Source organism: Triticum aestivum, chromosome 3D, assembly GCF_018294505.1.
Source record: "Triticum aestivum cultivar Chinese Spring chromosome 3D, IWGSC CS RefSeq v2.1, whole genome shotgun sequence".
NCBI classification, from domain to species: Eukaryota; Viridiplantae; Streptophyta; class Magnoliopsida; order Poales; family Poaceae; genus Triticum; species Triticum aestivum.
In genome coordinates, this window is record NC_057802.1 from 427,073,041 (window position 1) to 427,091,729 (window position 18,689).

Sequence of the window (18,689 nt, forward strand, 5' to 3'; positions counted from 1 at the left end):
GTCTCCCAGGCTACGGTGGTATAATGTGATAACGTATCCGCCGTCTACCTCTCGCCAACCCCGTTCATCATCGCTGGACGAAGCACATCGAGCTTGATATTCATTTTTGTGTGCGAACATGTGGCCCTTGGACGTATTCAGGTTCTACATGTTCCGACAGCACAACAGTTCGCAGATGTGATGACTAAAGTATTGCCTATTCCCGTTTTTGAGGAGTTCAGGTCCAGTCTCTGCGTCTCTGGCGACGCTTCGACTGCCGGAGGGGGGGGTGTTGAATATATGGTTTGCACATGTATTTTGTATTATTGGCCCACCTCTTATTCTTTGTATAGTTGAGGTTGAGGCCCACCTTGTACATGATATATACGTGCACTTGCACCCGATCAATATATCGAGAGTTGCATTGCCAAACCCTAGCCTTCTACAGTAGAATTCTAAAAACACGCGAAGATAGAAAAAATATAGGATTAAAATGACATGCTCATCTTAATCCTACATGATTTTGGTTTGTTTGGTTGTATCGTAGAAAAAATTAAGGATTCTTTAAAAAAGAGTGGATGCTATAAATCTATGAAAAGTTAGTATAAATAAATCCTTGCAAAAAATTGATTCAATCATATGAATCAAACAGCCAACATAGGAAATATTTCTAAGGATTCGAATCCTCTGAAATTCCTATGAAAAAGAATGGTTTTAGTGGTGTCATGTTTTTTATGTGCTTCGGAGTGTCTTACGAAGCTTCGTTCGAAGTAGTGCAGGCGGTTAACATGACACTGAGCGCTAGTAACAGTTCCTGAAGCATAATGTTTCATTTTTCAAGTTCATTTCTAAGCAATTTTTTTGCTCGTAAAAAAGCAACTAAGCATGTCTGTGTTGGATTATAGATGGGCTTAGGCCCGTATAAGACAATAATGCATGGTTAATCTCTAAGGCCCATTTTAGTGCATGACAAATGGTGGAAAGTTTAGTACCATACTGCTGGTGGAGTGAGAGTGAGACCCCTTTATAAGGGATGCTCTACCACATACTATTGGGAGCTTGGGAAGAGGAGTTGTACGCGTGCGCTCCTCCTCCTCCTCCTCCTCCGCCGCTCGCCTCGGCACGACGCGCATGCGGCGCCGCTGGTTGCGGGTTGCGGGAATGAGTCGAGCCGAAGCTTATTTTGGCCGGTCAGGAATGGTTAATCCACTTACTCCCTCTTGCACAACCCTGTCGTTTGAGATCCTTCTCCACCCGCCTCTGCTTCCCCTACATCGACTCCATGGGTGACGATGAAGCCGCCAAGAAGAAGGCCGCTATGGTCGCCGCGTTGACCTAGCCAACTGGAGGATATGACTCGTTCAGTCCCTATTTGCTCGTTCATGTGTTGGCCGTATATATGTTGTTCATAGATGTTTTGATTTTATATATTGTATGTGCTCACATGCTTAGATATCAATATGAGATGCATACCTTATTTGCCATGTTTACTGTTTACTGTTTACTCGTGGATTAGATTAGTTAAAAATGTGCTTATGTTTCCAGCAGTCTGTAGATTATGATGTAATTGCTAGGTTTTAGCGCGAATACATGCCAACTTTGAGTTTCTTTTTTCAATTTGTACTTAAATTGCACTAGAAGCTTCAAAATACGGTGATGACGGGCAATATTAAGGTTATGGTATATATCCAAGCAAGAGAAATAAACATTATGTCCTGCAGGCCGGATGATTTTGTTCATGGAACTTTAGATGTACACTTGTCGTGTCTTTTATCACGTATGCTCATGACTTGAAAAAACCCTGTATGTCTTTTTTTTAGAATTTACGAATCTCCCAAAACCTATGTGGACGGTTTTATTTTTACTTTTAAACTTATATTTACATAGGGCTGCGCTGTTTGGCACACGGTGTGAAGAAAAGCCACACTACAACGGTACAGCCCCACCCTCCTCCTATTTTGCCGTCATGTAAATCGCATCTTACGCCAAAGGTCAAAAAGAATATAAGAAAACATATAATCCTAAGTGACCACATCCATTTTGATTTGTTTCCTCTATCTAACTTGACGTATAATTCTGTTCGAAAAAAAAAGAGATGACGTATAATTAATTAAAAGATGTTGAAACCGGTGCAAGTTCCGTGGATTCAAGTGAACAACATTGTGCCTTGCATTAAGAAATCTGCACGAACTCCAAGTGGCCCTCTATAGTCATCTTAGCAGCACTTACCACTGTCAATTATTAAGCACGCCTATGATGGTCGGTACGATCGCTCTTGTTCAAAAGGATGACGCATCTGACAACCAATATCGATGTACTCAAATGCCTACCAAAGCAAAATTATTACAAAATACCTCGTGTGTTACAAAACCGAAGACATCGCAATCTGGTCCAACATTATGCACACCAATAATTCGTAGGATATTTCAACATGCCACCATCATCAGTCTGATCATCATGTCTACAGAAAGGAACACATAGCGACTATATTGTAATTAATTAATTAATCAATTGTAATCTAGTATATCAGATAGATTTATGTGAATCACCATGTAGCAGCAGCAGCAGCCCATGTTTGAATGAAGAGACCAAACAAAACCAAGCAAACCCATGGCTTTGGTCAATGGCAGAGAAAGGAAAGGCAAGGGAGCGGCCAAAGAGGAGAGGAGACGGGAAAAGGAGGCGACGGCGGCCGAAGAGGAAAGGAGGCCGCCCGCCCCTCCCTCCTATTAAAGCGGCGCAACAGAAGAGAGAGAAGAGAGAGAGGGGCACACGCCGAGAGTCCACACGTAATCCCATCCCTCCGTTCCCGCTTTTACCCCCTGTACTTGCCGCATTTCACAGGCCAGGACGGACTGCTGGACCAGGGGAGTCCCACGGGCTACGGCGCCGAATTATTGCCCGTTTCGAGGCCTCCACCGCCAAAAGGGCCGTGCAGAGCTGCTACGCCCACACGCGCAGCCGCCGTGCCAACGCGTGCGCTCCGCTCCCCCTTCGCCTCGCCGCGTCGGGGCAGGGGGTGAGGCGTGGGGCTCTCTTGAGCGATGAGGCCGCCGGAAGTGGCGCTCGCCGCGGCCTTGGTGGCGCTCGCGGCGGTGTTCGGTGGGGCGGCGGCGGCGTTCCCGGCGGCGCTGACGCTGGAGCGCGCGCTGCCGCACAGGGGGGTGCCGGCGGAGCACCTGAGGGAGCGGGACAGGGCAAGGCACAAAGGGAGGGGGCTGCTCGGGGGCGGGCCCGCGGTCGCCGGCGTCGTCGACTTCCCCGTCGAAGGCTCCGCCAACCCCTACATGGTCGGGTGGGTGAGCCGCTTCGCTTTTTCTTCCTTTTTGTTTTCCTCTCCTGCTTTGGTTTGGTTTCGTCTGGCTTGGTTCGGTTCGGGTGGGTTGGCTGGTCATGTGTGCGATCGATGGAGGCGTTGGGAATTCCAACATGTTCTGGTTCTGGGCGTTGAGCTGAAATTGTCTCCTTGCTTGGTGGATTGAACGATTGTGGCAAATGAAATTTCTTTTGGGTAATTGATGACAGTTACATTCCTTCTGTTTACTCAGCTCTAGTCGTAACCATTGAAATAATTGATACGTAGTTTGATGGCCGTACTCAGTAAGTTTGTTTGCGGGTGGATATTGCGTGCATTCTGCAAACTTTATACTACTAGTTAATTTTGCCAAACTTCCGGCGATGTTTGCTCAGGAACACATGCGGTCTGGCAGCTGAATTGTTGCTTGCAATAAACCAGGCTTGTTTTTCTTTTTCTTTCTTATTAGGTTCGTTTGATTCATCGTTTTATTTTGAAAATATCACCAAGTCTTTGACTCTTCGTGCACTTCGTTGTTCTACCTGTTTCATTGTGGGGGTCCAATTCTGATGCGTTTGCCTGTACCAATCACCACAATAATTCATTGCCTGCCAGTTGAGAGAAAAACAGCTCATTTTCCTATGCTTTGCTTCTCTTGGATCCTACGTCTCCACACATTTCTCTGCCCATCACAGTTTCTTTAATTTTCTTAGGTTGCTTTTGCTTCAAGGTCAATTCCTTCCGTTGAAGATGCAGTTTTGGATTTCTCCCTCTCTCATGTACCTTATGTTTGCACATTAATCTTGTTAGTCCATAAGGTGTAGCCGTGCAGAGATACACATTTCGTTACACGGTTTAGAGCCAGTACATGCAGAGGCTTTACTACCACCAAGCGATAGATAATGGATGGATTGGCACCCGTTTTTACTTGCCATGTGCCAGTCTTAAATGAAACAATTCTGTTTTCGCCACAATGCTATAGGATTTATGTTTTAGTTGCATAGACCCTTGTCACATATCAGTTGTGATTGATAATACTCCCTTTAGACTGTTGAATATCATGCGTTTAATCCATCACCCTTACGTAGCAATATTCTGTTTTTGGATGCAGAAGTCAGTTACGCACTCTGTTTCCTTTGGCCGATTCTCAAGTAGGTTAGGATGCAAAAGTCAGTTAGGCACTCTGTTTCTTTTGGCCGATTCTCAAATTGGTTCGGATGCAGAAGTCAGTTACGCACTCTGTTTCTTTTGGCCGATTCTCAAATTGGTTCGGATGCAGAAGTCAGTTACGCACTCTGTTTCTTTTGGCCGATTCTCAAATTGGTTAGGATGCAAAAGTCAGTTTGTTGCTCAATTTACTGCTGTTTTCTGATTAACTAACCTCCTTTTAGGCATTATCATCTCATCAATTCATTCATTTTTCATTCTGCAACTGGGCATGCTGTTAGTTGGTAGTACAAGGGCTTCATGTTAACCTATAGCGTAATAGGCACACTCTTTTGTAAGTATTGTATGCTAAAGTTCTATTTTACAGGCTCTATTTTACACGTGTAAAATTGGGAAACCCTGCAAAGGAATACTTTGTCCAAATTGACACCGGCAGTGATATCTTGTGGGTTGCTTGCAGCCCTTGCACAGGTTGCCCGACATCTAGTGGGCTCAATGTGAGTCAATCATTATCCAATGTCTTATTTTTTTGGAATAGTTTTCTCCCTTGAGATGGGATTACTTGTTATCTAAGCTCCTTCTGATGGATTACTGCCTTTTGGTTTGCTTTTCAGATCCAATTGGAATTCTTCAACCCTGATTCTTCATCAACATCATCCAGGATACCATGCTCAGATGATAGGTGTACAGCTGCCCTCCAGACAGGGGAAGCACTCTGCCAACCCTCGGACTCCCCAAGCAGTCCATGCGGTTACACTTTCACGTATGGTGATGGAAGTGGCACGTCAGGATACTATGTGTCCGACACTATGTATTTCGACACTGTCATGGGGAATGAGCAGACTGCCAATTCTTCTGCGTCCGTCGTTTTTGGGTACTATTCCCTAGACTCCTATACCTTTTGAATCCCTTATTAGATAATGAAAACTTAGCATTTACAATTGATGATCATTTACTTAAGATACGTCATAACATTAGAAACATGGCTAGAGTCATGCAACAACTGTGCTAGGTAAAAGCGTTGACATGATGTGGGTTCTTGTCTCCTTGATAATGCGAACCATTTGCATGTTGCTGCTTTGTGGCACAGGTGTGGATAAAATTTGTTCACTTTGTTGATCTGGTTAGCGAAGGGCAGGCCTCGCGCAGTGGTGAAGTACTCTCCACTTGTGCCAAGAGGTCCTGGGTTCGATGCGGCCTCTCTGCATTGCACTGTGCAGGGGTAAGGCTTGCCTCGTATAATCCTTCCCCAGACCCCACCTGGTGTGGGAGCTTCTAGCACTGGGTCTGTCCTTTTCCTTGATCTGGTTAGCACGGTTGATGGATCTAATGACAACAAAATGCATGTCCTGCAACTAGCAGGATTCTAGTACCTACTGCAAGAATAGTTCTTTTCGTTGCTCTGATATCCAGAGAACAGTTATTATTAGGAATAAAAGTCAATTTCCATTATGGTCACCATGAACAAATGTTAAAATGGTTATACTTGTCTTCTTTCTCATTCTCTGGCCAAAATATGTTGGCATATGACTAGTACCTGGACATCCTTTAATGTCGACTGATTAAAAGGCTATCCTCTAACATGTATCTAAACACTCCAAAGTCTCAGCCTCAGAATGGTTTTTCACTTTTTCTTAGTGATATGAGTCTACATTTTTGTGCTGATCTTAGTTTGATTAAACCATGCGTTGCTATAAAGTAACTGTTTATGGTTTCCATTTTGTGCAGTCTTCACCTTGATACTGAAACTTGTTGCCTAACAGGGTCAATAATATTTTCGTTGTTGTAACTATCTTTTTTTTAATAGATGTAGCAACTCACAGTCAGGTGACCTGATGAAGACAGATAGGGCAGTTGATGGAATTTTTGGGTTTGGACAGCATGAGCTGTCTGTCATTTCACAACTGTACTCTCTTGGTGTATCCCCTAAAACATTCTCCCATTGCCTGAAAGGTTCAGATAATGGTGGTGGTATTCTTGTCCTTGGTGAAATCGTTGAACCAGGATTAGTATTTACTCCACTTGTTCCATCACAGTAAGTTCCTTTTCCTGAAATTATCGAGTGTGTAACTTCGGAATTCTGCATGTTCTCTTTTGTTTCAGTAGTCACCCGTGTTGTTGTAACTGGTAGGTATGGGTGGAAAGCAACAGCTTCCATCATTCTTTTCTAGTTTTTATTTTCTTCTGAAAGTACTTATTAGGTGAATTTGTTTGGACATATTTAATTTTCCAACACTAAGTATGCCCCTATGAGAGGCTAACTATATAGCTAGATTTTTTTTCTTGTGAATTATAACATTTCTAGTGGCAATAAACTATGAAACATTTTGATTCTAAGCTGTTTTTGTATTTAAATGAAATGTAGGCCTCATTATAACTTGTATCTGGAAAGCATTGCTGTTAGTGGTCAAAAGCTGCCCATTGATTCTTCCTTGTTTGCAACATCAAATACACAAGGAACAATTGTGGATTCAGGAACGACATTAGTATACCTTGTCGATGGTGCCTATGATCCATTTATTAGCGCGGTAAACTCCAAATGACACATTCCATCATTTATTTTATGGAGCAACAAATATGTGAATAGTTTGCATTACTTAAATATACCATCATTAGTTCTATTGATCGATGCCTGCAGATAGCTGCCGCAGTCTCTCCATCTGTACGCTCTGTTGTCAGCAAGGGGACACAATGTTTTGTTACGAGCGGCAGGTTTTCCTCTTTCTCTTTCTAAGGAAATTAGCAGCGCATGTCTTTCAGAATGTTGAATTACTCACAAATGTTCTTTTGCTTCTCTATTAGTGTTGATTCGTCATTTCCTACGGCAACACTGTATTTTAAAGGTGGTGTTGCAATGACAGTGAAGCCAGAGAACTATCTTCTGCAGCAGGCTACCAGTGTATGCGAACAAGCCTTTTGATGCCATCATTGCTAAACTTCTTTGCAATTGTGTGTCTACATAACTGTTTATGGGTGCACTTGCCTTGGATGAAATAATAACATATTATGCTTGTAGGATAATAATGTATTGTGGTGCATTGGCTGGCAAAGGAGCCAGGGAATCACTATACTTGGAGGTTAGTCATGTTGCCTGTATTAGCCATTATAAGTTCCGCATATGGCTGTTATACTTTAAGGCAGCAATTCTGTTATGGATATCTGAATTAAGTTAAGTTGTTGACAGAAATTTCAATAGTAGCACCAGATATGAACATAACTATGCCAGATAGATCTATCCAGGCTTTAGGAAAATGATGTGCCTTGTGACTTCATGCCGTTTGGTTTAACCCCTAATATTGAACCAACATGAAAACTGACTATTTACCTCATGCAAACATTGAACGACTTGTAATCCCTAAGTACTAGCTTCACAGCAGCTATTAACCGAGTATAGTCAGTGTGAATGGCCCCAAGAATGATGCAATGCCCATCTCCCACTCCTGGTGTTTTCTTGCTAACTATTTGGCCCCCTTTGTTGCAGATCTTGTTTTGAAGGAAAAGATATTCGTGTATGACTTGGGAAACATGCGCATGGGCTGGGCGGACTACGACTGTAAGCTCAAACCCCTCCTCACCAGTTTTTCTAGTTCACGCCCATGCTGATTGGCGTTGCTAACAATGCCTTCCTTTGCTTTTGTCAGGTTCGTTGTCGGTCAACGTCACCTCCTCATCGGGGAAGAACCAGTACGTGAACACGGGGCAGTTCGACGTGAACGGGTCACCGCGACACTATAGCGGCCTGGTGCCTACCGGTGTCGCCGTCGCCCTTGTGCATATGCTCATTTTTGGCGCCATATTTAGTAGATAGCACACTGGCTGACTGACCTGACACTGTGATTCCACCACACCCATTCTTTACTTGGCGAACGGGGTCGATGCCTGCGCCCCTTCCTTCCCATGGCACGAGCATTCTTGCTGTACATAAATTACAGGGAAAAAGAGAAGAAGAAAAAAAGAAAAAAAATGGTTTATCGTTCATGGTAGTGGCGTGCTCATAACGTGTTTCGACCTGATCACTTGAGAGGCGTTGTTCTATTTATTCATGTACCTGAATCGTGCTGCCGCTGCCTCCAAATCTGAAGGAAAACAGGGGAGGATATTTGTCACGGCTGCCACGGCTACCCCACCTGTCACAGCGGCCCCACTGGACAGCGAGGGCAACGGAGTCACGACCAGTCCAGGATTGACGGGGTCAAGGCGCTCTGAAGAGGAATCACGAGTGGGTCCGCATAGTCAGGGTGCGTCGCGTGCGTGAGGCATGCGTGCCGCGAGTATTACTAGGACCGGTGCATGTGAGTGGGTTATCGAGAATTATTGTATCGACACTTAACTAGAGAAGCTGTTCTTCTCCACCGGTGCTCACAGTCTGGAGCAGAGCAGAAGGGGTCATGTTGAGATTTAAAACGATTAAGGCCCAGTTTGGAGTCACTCCAGCTCCTAAAATACGAGGAGCTGCGGAGCATCCGTTTTCCAGCTCCGTGCTTTTTAACTCCAGCTTCGGGAGTGGAGTGGTGGAGTGGCGGGTCTCCGAACAGGGCCTAAGTTACACTTTTGTCAGCTTCGGTACCCACTTAAGTTCAACTCTCTTAAAACTGGTAACAACAATCACTAATTCACTGAGTTGCTGGTGTTCCACTTCCAGCAAAGACATAATCCCCATGTTGCAGCGGTGGATGTTGAGGAATTCCAGTTGCTTGCATATACTGAAAATTTTGGGGAAATCTGATTCACCTAACCTCAAATTCTCTAGCGCGAGGCGTGAAAAACCACCAAATGTGTTTGGACACGAATCAAAGAAAGACATGAACTGCCTCCCATAAGTGAGCAGGTCATTGTTGGTACATTTTATACGCACCTTTGTCAAGATTGTAAACTCAACCTTTTGTGTTACTATGGTGTTGGCAACAATATGGCCAATGAAAATAGACTCATCTCCCAAGTAGAATCCAACGCGCAACAGGTGAATGGTATGTAGACTTTCAGCCCTTCTTTTCAGTAAGCTCCTGGTTGCTTCAAGCACAGATCATCTGTTATGACAATTTTTGAGAGCATAGCACGGATCTTTTTTTTTTTGAACCAGGCTGACCCCCTTTCCATTACATAGAACGGAAATACAATCTGTCCAGGAAACATCCAGGAGAGAAGAAAGAGAGGCAGCGAGTTCAACGCACTGCCAGGAAACACACCGCATTCGCCCGCCATCGAAACGAGTGCTATGGGGGGAAAACCTGACAGCACCAAAATAACTAGCTCTATTACATGCCCAGATCAGAGCGGCACAAACACCATAGCACGGATCTGCTTCCAACGTCTGGAGAGGACGCTGGTTCTTGCGGCATCAGAGACATCAAGTCGCTGGATGATGTTGAGCAAAACTTCATCAGGCAACTTGCTGAGCCAATCATCTTGGTTGTCCTCCTACATTTGACATGGAAACAAATCAGAGTTGAATTCTTATTAAGCCTCAGCACAGGTGCAATTTGGTTATTTTCCACAAACATAGATACAAGCTGCATACTTTTTCCACAGAAAGACACGATTTTGTTATTTTTCCACAAACAAAGATACAAGTTGCATACTTTTTCCAAACAAGAAGGTCAGCTCGCTTCTGCTCAAACAGAACAAACATTCTGGGCTCAGGTCCCTGTCCCTTCGGATGTGCGGATGGTGAAACGGTGCCTCCTCACCTGACGCTACACCACTCAAGGACCATTGGAAATCCTTCGCCTTCTTGGGATTCAGTCCAATGGAATTTCTGATCCAGCTGATGTATTTGTCAATGGTAAACCTCAGATTGTGCGGCGAAAAAAAAACTTGGGAGCTAGTCATAATTGGCATATGCTGGGCAATTTCGTTGGCTCGGAATAGGATGGTGATTGAAGCAATGGCAATGGCTTGCATCTGCTTCTCTCCGTCTTTTCTGGGTTTGAAGTTTGTCAAGAACTCAGTAACTCCATCCGACGAGCAGGTTTTGGCTCCGCTCCTTTTGATGAAATCTAGGTAAGGGGCCTCTCACCCTCTCCTCCCCACTTCTCTTTTAATTTTGATAACGAGTGCTGACTTTTAATTGTTCCTTGTTGTAAGAGAAGGAATCCTTCTTTGCAGGTGATGTTGTAAGAGGATCTAGCAAAGGAAAAAAGAAGGATGAGGAGGACGAACTCACCGCCATGTTGAGTGAGGGAGGACCTACCAATGGCTGAGAAGGATGGTTTGGCCCCCGATCCGGCAGCCGGCCGCCGGAGAGGTTTTGCGATGTCTCCTCCGAAATCTGGATATTGCCAGGGAGATCACCTGGGCAGCGGCTAGGATCCTGGCTCCAGTGGCAAGAGTGACGATTGAGTCCCTGTCCACTTCACGGGAGCATGTTTCCAGGAAGAGTATGAACCAGCGCTAGCAAACTTCCATATCTGAATCGAGTACCGTTGTTGTGCGGCATCTGATGCGAATTGACCACGGGAAGAAATAAATGAACGAAGAGGCCGGCATCGAATTCGGTGAAGGAGAAACTAGCTGGGCCGTCTACTGAATTACCGAAAAAGGCTTTCGCCCCGCTTTATACATAAAGCACCAACCATCAACAACTCGATACAAACTCACACCACCCCAACTCACGCACACATCCAAGGCGGATACAACGGCGCTGAGCGCAGCAACACTACCCCTACCACTACAAGAGCTAACGGGGTCCTCAACCGTGAACACGCCAACGCGAAGAGACGAAGCTGCATACGACAACCCGTGAGCTCCAAAACGGTGCCTTCAGGAAGGGCACGACACCAGAGTGCCGCCACCACTCGAACCGAGGATCAGGGATTCCCTTGGAGCAACACGACGGGCAATGAGGACCGCGACTACACCTTCAAGAAGGGAACGAACATCGCCGCTGCCGGCCTGCCCGAAGGCAGGTCAGATTTTCACCCTAGCCAACACTCATTGCCCTCGACATAGGTACGGACGCCGCACCACCGCCACCAATATTCACACCCCGGCCACCACGCCGCCCACACGGCCATGGCCACCAGGCAGCACCTGAGCATGAGCTCCGCCCACGAGCCCTGCGCTCGCACCCCCAGAGCTGCCGCCCTGGCATCCAAGACCATCCCATCCCCATCCACATCGAGCACTGACGCTAAGGCCGGAAAAGCAGGCCCTTTTGGTAAGACCAGGGCCCCGCCGGCCGGAGCAGGTCAAGGGGAGGCCACAGGCAGATGCCGGCCACACCGCAGCCGCCGCGCCATTTGTCGAACCGGGGCCAGGTCACCGTCGCCACCCCTAGCAACAAGAAGACCCGAAGGCACCCCTGCCAATCCCTTGGAGCGCCCCTCCACCCGTCAGACGCGTCGCCAACCACAAAGTCGAACACCCCATGAACCAGGAGGAGGGGGCCGAACCACTGCCACTGCTCCGCCACCCCGACCATCTGAGAGGGCACCAGTCAGGACAGCCGCCAGCGACCCGCGGCGCCGCAAGGCCAGATCTGGACAAGCCGCCATGGCCGCCATCCCCAACCTCGGCCCGCACCACCACCCGCCACCAGCAGCCTGCACCGGCCGCAGTAGCCAGCGCCGCTCACGCCGGTGACGCAGGTGCAGCTGCCCGCCAGATCCATGCAGGGCCAGGATGCCGCCTCAGCCACTGCCCAACTGCCCCGCTCGAGGTAGCCAGCCGCACCAACGGAGCCACCATGCTGCCGCCTGTCGACAGCACCGGGTGGAGCACCGCCGCGCCACCGCGACGCCCAGGCCCATCGAGGACGGCCTGCACCGACCCCCACGCGCGTAGGGGCGAGAAGCCCCGCCGCCGCCTGCACTGGCCGGGCTTCGCCTGGTCGCGCCCTGTGGCGGTGGCAGGGGAGGAGAGGATGCGGGAGGGGGAAGAAGTCCAACGGCTAGGGTTTCCTCCCCGACGCCTGCGGGGGTGTCGCGGGAGGGGAGGAGGGAGAGCTCTCGCATGTGTTATACCATATGCACCTACATTCCTGAACTTTAACTTAGGACAGTACATTCCCAATCTTAGTGATAATATTTTTATCTAAAAGTAAGTATCTCTGAAACATCAAATATGCAGCGTTTATGTATGTTTCATCGATCCTAAATTTAGTGAGCTTCAATATTCGCACCTGGTCAACTTTTCAAAACTTCAGCACTAACCAGGAAAACAAATTGAAGGTGCCCTTCTACTGTCTGTTGTGATGTACAATGGTGTTCAGTTCGCTGATCCATTTCAGGATACCCAAGAAAATCATCGATAAAGGCAGTATCCACAGTTTGCCAACTAAATCCTTGTCATCCGGATAAAGATGAAATGTTCTAATCTCTTTTGCTATCTGGTAGAAACTAGGGTTCTACCGGGTCTAGGCCGGAGGTTGTAGGGGAAGGAGGGTGCTGGACGTGGACGAACCCGCGGACGCCGGCGGCTGGGCGCCATCGTGCGCGAGGGAGGAGGCTGGCGCGAGGGCAGGAGGCGGCTAGGGTTAGGTCTCCCGGCTCCCTAAGGAAGCCGAGCAAATATGATTGCTTCTTGCTTGATTAGATTGACACATCTCCTCTCCTTATATAGAAAGGTTTACTTGACTCCTAAGCAAACGATCCTAATAACGATAAGATAATTGGGCTAAGCCCCTAATAACAATAAGATAACTTGGGCCACAACCCACTGGACTAAGCCCCTAATATCCCGGTCATAACACTTCTCCCCGCCTGCACAAACAGCTCGTCCTCGAGCTGTAAGGTGGGGAAGCGCTTGCTGAACTCCTCGAGGTGGTCAACCAGCATCAAACACCTTCACGACAGCTGGGGCGGCCAGATCGGCGGCGACGCGTCCTCCTCAATGTAGTCTGCAGCCTCCAGGAAGAAGAGTCGCGGGCAGACGTGGCCGGGCGTGTAGGGCTCGGCGCAGTTGAAGCACAACCCTTGGCGGCGACGCTCGAGTAGCTCAGCCGAGGTGAGCCGGCGGAACGGGCGCGCCGCGATCGCGGCGAGGGGTGCCGCGGAAGCCTGAGCAGGCCGACCCTGAGTCGGAACATCCGGCCAAGGTAGCGGCCCAGCGGCCCGGGACGGTGATGCCTGCTGGATGGCCACCGCGCGGCGCCCGAACGCGCGGGCGTAGTACATGGCCGTCTGGAGATCCTGGGGTCCCCGAAGCTCCACGTCCACGCGGATGTTATCTGGAAGTCCACCGACGAAAAGGTCGGCCCGCTGCTGCGCCGTCACGCCCGACGCGTGGCATGCCAGGGCCTGGAAACGGTCGGCGAAGTCCTGAACCGTGGAAACTAAGGTTCTACCGGGTCTAGGCCGGAGGTTGTAGGGGAAGGAGGGTGCTGGACGTGGACGAACCCGCGGACGCCGGCGGCTGGGCGCCATCGTGCGCGAGGGAGGAGGCTGGCGCGAGGGCAGGAGGCGGCTAGGGTTAGGTCTCCCGGCTCCCTAAGGAAGCCGAGCAAATATGATTGCTTCTTGCTTGATTAGATTGACACATCTCCTCTCCTTATATAGAAAGGTTTACTTGACTCCTAAGCAAACGATCCTAATAACGATAAGATAATTGGGCTAAGCCCCTAATAACAATAAGATAACTTGGGCCACAACCCACTGGACTAAGCCCCTAATATCCCGGTCATAACACTTCTCCCCGCCTGCACAAACAGCTCGTCCTCGAGCTGTAAGGTGGGGAAGCGCTTGCTGAACTCCTCGAGGTGGTCAACCAGCATCAAACACCTTCACGACAGCTGGGGCGGCCAGATCGGCGGCGACGCGTCCTCCTCAATGTAGTCTGCAGCCTCCAGGAAGAAGAGTCGCGGGCAGACGTGGCCGGGCATGTAGGGCTCGGCGCAGTTGAAGCACAACCCTTGGCGGCGACGCTCGAGTAGCTCAGCCGAGGTGAGCCGGCGGAACGGGCGCGCCGCGATCGCGGCGAGGGGTGCCGCGGAAGCCTGAGCAGGCCGACCCTGAGTCGGAACATCCGGCCAAGGTAGCGGCCCAGCGGCCCGGGACGGTGATGCCTGCTGGATGGCCACCGCGCGGCGCCCGAACGCGCGGGCGTAGTACATGGCCGTCTGGAGATCCTGGGGTCCCCGAAGCTCCACGTCCACGCGGATGTTATCTGGAAGTCCACCGACGAAAAGGTCGGCCCGCTGCTGCGCCGTCACGCCCGACGCGTGGCATGCCAGGGCCTGGAAACGGTCGGCGAAGTCCTGAACCGTGGAAACTAAGGTTCTACCGGGTCTAGGCCGGAGGTTGTAGGGGAAGGAGGGTGCTGGACGTGGACGAACCCGCGGACGCCGGCGGCTGGGCGCCGTCGTGCGCGAGGGAGGAGGCTGGTGCAAGGGCAGGAGGCGGCTAGGGTTAGGTCTCCCGGCTCCCTAAGGAAGCCGAGCAAATATGATTGCTTCTTGCTTGATTAGATTGATACATCTCGTCTCCTTATATAGAGAGGTTTACTTGACTCCTAAGCAAACGATCCTAATAACGATAAGATAATTGGGCTAAGCCCCTAATAACGATAAGATAACTTGGGCCACAACCCACTGGGCTAAGCCCCTAATATCCCGGTCATAACACTATCATAGCCAAAACAACCCCTTCGCTTTAATCTTCACTGATCATGACAAGGCAATTTCATGATCAGAGGGTTTCACCAGAAACCTCACAAAACCTGAAGTTTTCTATATCCTTCAATTGATGTTTTCTGTATCCTTCAATGTAACATTCTGGAGAGGGCTATCAGGTTTAATCAGGGATAAGGCCCACCATTTGGCTTGTGCTGGTGCCCTGCGGTTGCGTGTTCTAATCCCAGTTGATTGGGATGTGCACTAATCTTTCTCTCTCTCTCCTTATCTAGTGTGTGTTGTATCTTGCCCTCCTGGGTTGTACTATCCTTTCTACCTTTTCAATACATCGAGACGCAAGCCTTTTGCATTTTCTCTAAAGAAAAACATTCTGGAGAGGGTAGATATACATCACAATGAGATACGTTCATGAAAAAACCATTGGATCTATTGCATGTTTACCTTTGCTCAGTCCAGATCAAGCAAGCATATTTCTTTTTGCAAATTATCCTGCTGATTGATACCAACCTAGCACATTAAGGTAGAATTGATGAATACAAATGTTATTGAGAGATCAATACAGAATTTAGTTCACAAAGTGTACCTGGTACATGATTCACCTGAACAAAGAGTGCTCTTTTACGTCCAGAAAATCATCAACATAATCATTTCAACCAGCAATCCAGTATTACTAAAGGTGATGCAAATCAATGAGCAGCTCCCCTCAATACATGAATGGACAATGGAACATCACCAATAGTCACCACATGAGCATGTTCCCTTGTCAAAATGATGAAAGCGATTGATGTCTCTCACAATAATTTCTTGTTTGACTATTTTGGATATCACCTTAAAAATGGCATGGCAATCCAAGCAGGAGCGCAAATTCTTCATTATCTGAATTGGATGTCCAGGCGGTGTCATCACAAGCCCATATGCTAAAGCCAATCTCTCACTATGCACCCACAGCATGCGAGCCTTTTGTTCCTCATCTACGTCATGCAACACTACGTTAGTATCAGGAACATAACCTGCCCTATGGGTTTTCAGGTTTAGCCATTCTAGCATAGCATGTATCACTCGCATATCTGGATGGTCTTCCAACCCTACTGAAAAGGCATGAACTTCACCCTTCATCTCAACCCAACTAAGACCAGTCTCCTTCCTTACACCTATATTCCTCATTGATTTCCTCAAAAGAGCAACTTCATCCAAATTTCCAGCTGCAGAATACATGTTTGATAGCAAGACATAAGTTGTCTCGTCTTGTGGTTCAATCTCAAGCACCTTCTCTGCAGAAAATCTCCCCAGATCCACATTTTTATGCACTATACAGGAGCTAAGCAATGCACGCCAAACCATAGCAGATGGTGCTGAAGGGATATCTCCAATAAAGTTCAGAGCATCATGCAGACGGCCAGCACGTCCTAGAAGCCTAACAATGCAAGTGTAATGCTCCATGGATGGTTTGATGCCATGATCAAGCTTCATAGAATTAAACAGAGAGAGTCCTTGGCTCACTAAACCCGTGCTGCCATAGACAGACAGGAGAGCAACAAAAGTGATATCATTAGCTTGAATACCATTTTTGTTCATCCTGTCAAAAAGTTCTCGGGCATGTGCAGCATGTCCATGAACAACATATCCTGAGATTATGGCATTCCATGAAATTAAATCATGTTCTTTCTGAGTTTCAAATATCTTGCGAGCATCCCTGATGCATCCACACTTTGCATATGAGTCAATAAGTGAATTGCTTACAATGGTGTCACTGTTGAATGTGGATTTCTCAACCAAACAGTGAACCTGGCCAACGTGATTGATGGATGCTGTGCTTGCGCAAGCCCGGAGCACGCTTGAGTATGTAACTTGAGTTGAAGGTGCTGGAGCAGCACGCATTCCACGGAATACAGTCAAAGCATCTTCTCCAAAACCAGACTGGCTGTAACCAACAATAATTGTGTTCCAGCTCACCTCGTTGGCATCCCGCAATGATGAGAAGATCTTGAGTGAGCTTTCCATGTCGCTGCACCTGGCATAGAGATCCATTAGTGCATTTCCAACAAATAACTCAGACTCATGACCAATCTTTATAGCATTGCTATGAATTTGCTCGCCTAGGTCCAAGAGGGGCATATTAGCACAAGCTTGCAGAACACTTGATAGACTAAATTCATTAGGCACCAGAGAAGACCACATCATTTTGATGAACAGCTCGAAGGCCTGCTCGTTCTGATTGCTCTGTGCGTACATGGATATCATAAAACTCCAAAGCATCACATCATCATGGGGAACCATCTCGAAAGCCAAGCGGGCATCCTCAATACCCCCACACTTGGCATACATATCAAGCAGCGCACCACAAACGCGAGGCTCAGCATCATAAAGCGTTTTACTGAACAGGCATGGATACCTTTGCCTAGTGCCACCGAAGACAAGCACACGGCAGCCCTGAGCACATTGGTCAGTGCAACGGGGTTGATCTTAGAAACCGCTACCCTCATCTCCCGGAAAACCTGAAGCGCGTCCTCCGGGCAGTTATTCTCAGAATAGCAAGAAACCATAGCAGTCCAAGCAACGACATCCTTATCCACGATCCGATCAAACAGGCGCCTTGCATCACCGACAGCCCCGCACATGGAGTAGGCGTCGATCAGCGCAGACCAGACAAAGGCGTTCCGGTCATGGCCCAGCTTGCACGCGCAAGTGTGCACGGCCCAGGCGAGCCCCAGAGCGTCCATGGCAACAACCAGCTTCAGCACCGAGGTGAGCACGAACTGGTTCACCTCGTGCCCCTCCCGCCGCAGCCTCCGGAACAGCGCCGTCGCCTGCTCAAACTTCCCCCGCAGCGCGTGGGCCTGGAGGTGCGTGACGAAAGACACCATGTTCCGCTCCGGCATCCCGTCGAACACCCTGCGCGCACCGGCGAAGGGCCCGAGCTTGGCGTACAGGTTGATCAGGACGTTGGCGCAGAGGAGGTCGAGGCCGCCGCCCCGCACGACGTGGCCGTGCACGGCGCGGCCGCCGCGGGCGTCGCCGCGCGCGACGCAGCCCTGCAGCAGCCTGGCGCACGCGTGCGCGTCGACCCCGGGCCCGCGCCCGGGTTCGGGGAGGGCGAGCGAGGTGAGCTCGTCGTCGAGCCACTGCAGCGCCGCGTTGGCCGCGAGGTCGCGGCGGGGCGGATGCGTGTGGTGAGAGACAGCCGGGAGGAGGAGGCGGCTCGCACGCCGGATCATCGGCCGTGGCAGGACTGGCGGGCGGCAGCGGCAGCGCACCGACTAGTAGATTTTTTGGTCTCAGTTATTACAGTCCAAATGCCCGGTTGGGCCCCCGTCTACCGAATTAGGGTCGCGGAAGAGGATGCAGCCCACGCGAGGTTGGTGCTGGAGAGCGGCCAGGCAACAGTCCCGCTGATGTATTAGTCCCACCTCGGCTATCTCAGCGAGTTCGACCCAGCTTATAAGAGCAACTCTAGCAAATCCCACATCCTGCCCTGACCCGTAAAATAACCACCAAAATGTGGGTCAGGGCAAAAAAACCAGCCTGATCAGCCTGCATCCCGGCCCCTAAAAAGTTTTAGGGGGCGCCGCCGCCGCTGCAGTGGTACCTCTTCTCTCCCCTTTTTTCGAGATTTTGCGCGCCCTGATTTGTTTACAACGCAGTCCTGTTGGCGTTGGAGCTTCACTTGCTACAGTCCTTTGG

The 18,689-nt window shown here is 49.0% G+C and overlaps 1 protein-coding gene and 1 pseudogene across 2 annotated transcripts; one reads left to right on the top strand and one right to left on the bottom strand.

Moving 5' to 3' along the window:
• Nucleotides 1-2,557: 2,557 nt before the first annotated feature.
• Nucleotides 2,558-8,419, top strand: LOC123079361 (aspartic proteinase 36). 2 transcript variants are annotated; one of them, XM_044502125.1, is made up of 11 exons: nucleotides 2,588-2,945; nucleotides 4,498-4,597; nucleotides 4,809-4,938; nucleotides 5,056-5,315; nucleotides 6,249-6,476; nucleotides 6,807-6,969; nucleotides 7,080-7,153; nucleotides 7,244-7,340; nucleotides 7,458-7,518; nucleotides 7,923-7,994; nucleotides 8,083-8,419. In XM_044502125.1, the coding sequence occupies exons 1-11, from the start codon at nucleotides 2,603-2,605 to the stop codon at nucleotides 8,247-8,249; spliced, it is 1,695 nt and encodes a 564-aa protein (XP_044358060.1). In that variant the 5' UTR covers nucleotides 2,588-2,602; the 3' UTR covers nucleotides 8,250-8,419. The 2 variants fall into 2 exon arrangements, with proteins under 2 accessions (XP_044358059.1, XP_044358060.1); XM_044502124.1 differs by lacking the exon at nucleotides 4,498-4,597 and having other exon boundaries at nucleotides 2,558-3,274.
• A 983-nt stretch (nucleotides 8,420-9,402) lies between these two features.
• LOC123079359 (putative pentatricopeptide repeat-containing protein At5g13230, mitochondrial) lies at nucleotides 9,403-18,327 on the bottom strand (annotated as a pseudogene).
• Nucleotides 18,328-18,689: the final 362 nt, after the last annotated feature.

Excerpts from the sequence above, each read along its gene's own strand:
- LOC123079361 (XM_044502125.1), top strand. The coding sequence starts at position 2,603 with ATGGCAGAGAAAGGAAAGGCAAGGGAGCGGCCAAAGAGGAGAGGAGAC. Across the intron at positions 6,970-7,079 it reads ATGATCCATTTATTAGCGCG|ATAGCTGCCGCAGTCTCTCC; the intron begins GTAAACTCCAAA and ends CGATGCCTGCAG. Across the intron at positions 7,519-7,922 it reads GGGAATCACTATACTTGGAG|ATCTTGTTTTGAAGGAAAAG; the intron begins GTTAGTCATGTT and ends CCTTTGTTGCAG.